At 42.1% G+C, this 6,183-nt stretch overlaps 1 protein-coding gene across 4 annotated transcripts in view; it reads right to left on the minus strand.

Annotated features, from left to right (window-relative positions):
* SEMA4F (ssemaphorin 4F) overlaps window positions 1-6,183 on the minus strand; it is a 26,657-nt gene that overhangs the window by 16,464 nt on the left and 4,010 nt on the right. Inside the window, exons 3-5 of one of the 4 annotated variants that reach the window (XM_003793362.2) lie at window positions 5,946-6,005; window positions 5,635-5,733; window positions 836-929 (exon numbers count right to left, since the gene is read on the minus strand). In XM_003793362.2, the coding sequence (XP_003793410.1) occupies window positions 836-929; window positions 5,635-5,733; window positions 5,946-6,005 (253 nt within the window). The remainder of the gene's footprint in view (window positions 1-835; window positions 930-5,634; window positions 5,734-5,945; window positions 6,006-6,183) is intronic. The other 3 variants (XM_012807392.1, XM_023515290.1, XM_012807393.1) reach the window with 3 other exon arrangements.

Genomic DNA, 6,183 nt, shown 5'->3' on the forward strand with positions numbered 1-6,183 from the left:
ACCTTTGTTTTTGGTCATTTTTGCTGTATGTGTGTGTCAAAGAATTAGTCACTCTCCAGAAGGGATTTAGGCATCATTTATGAGAGAACCATTCCATACTTGAGCAACTATAGATAGCATGTTACAAGGAAGTAATGCAAGGAATTTATTTAATAGTCATTGCCGATCCCTCTGAGCAACAAAGTATAAACAAGCAAAATATGTGTGTGCATGAATGTATGTGGGTGTGTATACACATTAAAAAAGCTAGAAGGAAATACCCCAAAATATTAGAGTGGCTTTCTAAAGTAGAGATATTCTAGAACCGCACTAATAAGGTAGACATTAGACAATGGGGGTATTTACATTAACTTATATAAAATTTAAAATCTCTTCCTTCAGTTGCACTAGTCACATTTCAAGATCTCAATAGTCAAAATAGCTAGAGGCTACCATATTGGACACTGCAGATCTAGAACATTTTCATTGTCATATTTGGTCAGTGCCATTCTAGAAGATTTTTTATGTTTTTCTTTATAATTTTTCCAAATTTATTACAATATGCATTGTACTATATTTCTCTTAGAAAACTATGAGAAAAAAATAAAGTTTAATAGAGAAAACACTCACACAGCGGAGCAGAGGACACATTCTCTAAAGAGAACCCTAAGGAAATGATACCCTCTGAGGAAAAGCAGGTAGTCGCAGGCACTCAGGGAAAAATAGGAAAGGCTAAAAAGAGACAAGGGAGTAACAGACATTCTGAGGAAAAAAGGACACAGAAATTCCACTAGCAGAGGTGAGAAAGGAGGCAATTAGAGCAAGAAGTCACAGGTTCTTGTCTCTCCCCACTCACCAACCATTACAGCTGCTGACCGCTGAGCTGGCTCAAAAGGACATTTCCCCCGGCCACTCTCAAGTCTTTCAACCTGCTGGAAACTGGATACATCCTACAGACCAGAAGGGGGCAATTGGTTTAGGGGTCATGAGGAAGGTTGATGGTGAGAATTACAAAGATGGTCAGATAAAGGAAAAGGCCAATTCTCATTTGTCTCCCATCCCCTCACTACAAACCCCATCTTCCCAGTCAGCTATTCCTGATGCCCCCAACCATTCCTGCATTTCCTATATCTGCTACACTTTTTTTTTAATCACTTTATCCCACTAACTTAATTCTCCTATACCAAACACCCACATGCCCTGATGAATACCTAGGATGAACCTAGAAGACACTAAGAGGCTGAAGGTCTCAGCCTTCCCTCTGAAACACTGCCGAATGGTAAGGTTTGCAACTGACTGGAGAATGTGCCACAGGACAAGAAGGATCAGGAAAGAAGGCACGCCTCTGAGGGCTGGAGCCCTTTGGAAGGGCAAAGAAAAGTGTAGGCTGATAGAGGAACATCTGAAGCCCAGAAGCCTAGATAGTAAAGGGCCATCCTCTCCCTACTCCCACCCCAAGGATGAAAGACAGGACCATAATCATATACCCAAGTGGAAGGAAAGAATCCACAAAGTCAATAAAGAATGACCTGAATTTCAGGTCAGAATTTTGGGGGGTGATAAATAAGTACCTTCCTTATCCAGGGACTCCAGAGGGACTGCACTGGATGGGGACCAAGAGGCATAAGAGCTCCCATGGCCAGAGCACCCAGCACTAAGACAGACTTCAAGATAACATCTAAAAACAGAAATCAAGGGTGATTTCAACCTAAGACTGAAAGGAAATTTAACTCTGGCTAGTTGAGAATCAAAGTTATGGCATGTAAGTGCCAGGCCTGATATCTCTAGTTCACAAACTGGGGTGGACATATATGTGGTGTTGCTGGAGCCCAATTACTTTCATGGCAGTTGGAGTAGAAACACAGATATGTATCCCAGAACATAAGTACACTATTGGTCCATTCTGACTGCTCATCTCTTTCCTCTACAAGGCAAACAAGGTTTTATTTTACTGAGCCTTGAAAAAGGCATGTTAAAATTGGGTATGATCTGAAGATCTACAAAAGGAGATACTGGATCAAAATAGTCTACTACAGTCGAAGACTCCATGGAGATGCAGCATTTCCCTTGTGTGGCAGTAGGAACATCCTTGCCTAAGGAGAAAGATGGCAGTCTGGTGATAGTACCAAGATGTTCAGGTGCTCCAGAGATGCAGTTAATACCAACTGTGCTTCCCTTCCTATGGCACCAAAACTATGGCAGTAACCTCCTATTCTCCACATTATACAGCCCCATCCCCAAGTTATTCTAATATCCACCTTAGATTAGTCTTCCAAACTGTCAGTCACTAACTTCCTAATACATTTTTGAATAACAAAATGACCCATCATTGTCTGGATTATAAACTCTTGAGCCCAAACTACTTATCGTCTACTACTTCTCAAAATGATCTTTGTTCTAGTCAAGCCAATCACCTGTAATTCCTGGAAAACAAATTATGTCTTCTGTGCCAAAAGTTGCTGCCTTACATTTCTCAGTTTCCAATCTCTCTAATCTTTATGCACCATTTGATACTTTTGACTCACTTCCTTCCTTGAAATATTCTTATTCCTCGAATTTCTTGAAACTCTACCCCAGGCGTCCTCAAACTACGGCCCGTGAGCCACATGTAGTCCACACAGGACATTTATCCAGCCCGCCAGGTGTTTTTGTCACCACTGCCTGTCCTGCTTAGCAGCTGACTCATCCCTCCAATGGTCTGAGGGATAGTGAACTGGCCCCCTGCTCTACCCTCCTATAATCCCTCAACTGTTGCTAGCTCCTACATGTATATCCTAAGGATCTATCCATGGTCCTTCAAAGATATTCGTTCTTACATCTCCAGCCACACATTCTATGCAAATTATTCCCTCAAACTCTCCAACTCTGATCTTTTCCAAACTCTGGTCACTTGACTGTTGGACTTCCTCACAAAGATTGCCTATCTGCCCCTTAAAACTCAACATGTCAGAACTAATCATCTTCCAGTTTCCCCCAATAGCACCATCATGTCATCCAGCTTTCTTACCTTTAAAAAAGTGACCTTCCTATTAACTAGATAGGTTATGATGATTGTATAGTCAAAATGACATTTAATTGGGGTCTGAAAGAGGCAAAACCACTCCACTACATTCACTATCTGAATGTTGAGAGTCTTCACTGTATCACCATTGTGTCAGTCAGCAGAGTGTCTCAAAGTCAGTTGTAGTGAAGAAAAGTCCTTCATGCTGAAAGCAGGGCTGGATAGGAAGGCTAAGCTTCACTAAGCTGTGTAGTTGGAACTAATCCTTTGGCCTTGGCCAAGAAGGGAACAAGGCATATAAAGGACCCCTCCCAGATGGTTAAGAAGAAAAAAGAAAGACGGCATCTGGGAACATGAAACACATCAAATGCCACAAGAAACTGAAGGCAGATAAGATCTCCTGGTATCCTGGGCTTCAGGCTGGACTAGGGCGACAGAAAGCCAGACAAACCCAAGTATAAGTTTTGGCTCTACCTCTGCTACATATATTATCTTAGACATGGCACCTAATTTCCCTTACTTATAAATGAAAATAAATAACAACTAAATATCATGATGGTGATGAGAATTAAACTTAATCATAAATGTAAAGTACCTATTGACAAGCCTGCATCAGAGTAGATACCAATTGAATGGTTTTTATTGTTCAAGTTGTTTTACTAGAAGTCTAACATTTTTCTCAAATAACTTAACCGAGCAAGTTTCTCCAACAAAACAAATTAAAATATTTTCTTCCAGTGTTCAGTGAGCTGTCACTAAAAGACAGCTCCCCATATTGTTGGAGCTCATAGTTCCAGTGCTTAAACTTCCTTTTTTCTAAGAACTTTCTCTACAATTAACTCTAAGCAACATGCTAGATCTGGATCAAAACTCTCAGATAACAGTTTATACACAGTCTCAAAGTCAACAATTTAGGAACTGAGAGGCTCAGCAAGGATAAAGGAAGAACTTTATCAGCTAGACTAGGGTTGCTAGGAAGCAGGATAAGACAGGCAAAAGAGAAACATCCAAGAGAAGACTCAAGATGTCACTTAAAGGGTAACCAGGGCTGACCTCTTTGAACTATGTCCCATATTGTCCTATAAACAAGCCTTGACCAAAGTAAGATTCCTAAGTCATAAGCCTATCAAACAGGAGGGTTCAGAGAAAGAGCTGCTCTTGTGAGAGTGCAGGTCACAGACCCCTGACTTCATGCTACATTGCTGATGTTCAAGAATAGATAGGCATCAATGTCATGCCAATCCTCACAGGTTGTCTAGAATATTTTCTGTCTAACACCTTATCTAACAACCATTAGGTCCCATTTCAGAGAGACAAAGAAGAAAGGAAGGCCCTAAAAGATTCACTTGGAACAATCCATAAGCCATGGCTATGGTATTCATACCCATGGAATGAATCTCTGAGCCTATGCACACTGGAAAAGGACAAGTATGATAATAGCAGTACCACCACTACCCTGTGGTTTCTGGAGAACTATAGGGAAACTAGACTTTCAATATTACCTGATAGGACACAGAGATTTCCACAAAACCCTGAACTTGGAGACCTTTCCAGCATGAGGGAGCTACACAGTAAGCAGCCTGTCATCCACATTCTGGAAAGAACTCAACAATACCCCAACTAACCACAAGGGCAGCTCAGAGGGACTGACTGGATCAATCATACACACAACTGTTACACCTAAGCCAGAGGTTTGTAACAAACAGGAGTTTGGAGATGCACATTGACTAGATCCAGGTGGTAAGGATTACAAGTCAAGTCAATATCTACAGTTATGGATCAGAATCAAGAAAGGAAATCATTGCACTCCCTCCTATTGTTCCATAGAGCAGAAAGGGAAACCACAGGATACAAAAGACATGTGAGACTTTGACTCACCCCAGAGCCTTGTCATAAATGTGTGCTGCTAGAGGATGAGTGCTAACTACTATATAAATGATGGGAAAAGCTAAGAGTTCAAAAATAATCACCAGTCCAAGAGACTCATGTGGCCGTGACCAGCATAGACTTGATTAAGGGTATACATGTTCCAAGCCTGCCTGGGTTTGAGGGAACTAAGGCCCAGGCCTTTGGCAGCAAAGAACAGGATCTAAAGAAAATATGGTTGACAGAGTGCCCACCCTCAAGGCAAGATCCAAAGTATAGAGAAAGCAGGTATTACGTTAGTGGGAGTGACATAAGCAGCCATGAGAGCAGAGCCACAGTCCACAAAGAATGAGGCTGGCAGTGGAGATGGGGAAAAGTGGAAAGAGATAGTCACATGCTAGGAAACAGCCATGGGCTACATTGATTACCCAGGCTGCCTGGACAAAGCATACACAGGGCAAGGGAAGCACAAATTACTGGTTTTTGAAGTCTCACAGGTTTGTCCTCTCCTTTACCCAATTAGTAACCATAACTTCCTAAACTGTCTCTCTTTATGCTTTGTATACCTCACCCTCTACAGACAATCTTCTCCCTCCCTCAAGGCAAAGGCTCTACCCTGTGAGGACATCCTCTACCCTCAATGTTTATCATGCATAATAATTGCCTTAACTATGCCCCCATCCTTATAGTCATTCACAGAAAAACCTACCTGTCTTCCCACCACCACCCCCAAGTAATTCACCCTGGTGCAGGTTCCCTCTCCCTCTCTTTCCACCCTCATCACTCACAATAACCCCGCACTTCGGATCAAAAGCGAAGGTGCCACAAGTGAGGAGATGAGAAGCATTGGCAATGGCGAGAATCTGGACAAAATTGTGACATTCGTCCTGGGGGTCAGAGATGGTTAGAGAGAATCATTAGTAATAGGTACAAGGAACGGTAAGGTTGTGTCAGGACAGTTACATGCAACCCAGAGATGATGGGTGATGGCATGGTATTAGAATCAGGGCCCACTTGGATGGGAGTAGTACAGGGCACTGACAGAGTCAGGGGTAGACCAACAAACACCACTCAAAACTGGGCTCAGCTTGACACTTACCTCCTTCTCGCCTTTCTTCCTACAGTTCTGTCTGTGAGCCTCAGGAACCATCCAGTCAATCTGAGAAAGGAGAAGTGGTCATTTCACCCACATTCCCTCAATATCAGGGAAAATAAGACAGTTCCACAACCTCCATCAATCTGAGAACTTCAGAAGCTCCCAGAACACTGTTTTTCAAACTGGAGGTCCCCACCCATTAATGACTAGTGAAATCACAATTCTTTTTTTTTTTTTTTTT

The sequence above is a fragment of the Otolemur garnettii genome, unplaced genomic scaffold (genome assembly GCF_000181295.1).
Source record: "Otolemur garnettii isolate 467f Iridium unplaced genomic scaffold, OtoGar3 scaffold00068, whole genome shotgun sequence".
In the NCBI taxonomy this organism is placed as follows: domain Eukaryota; kingdom Metazoa; phylum Chordata; class Mammalia; order Primates; family Galagidae; genus Otolemur; species Otolemur garnettii.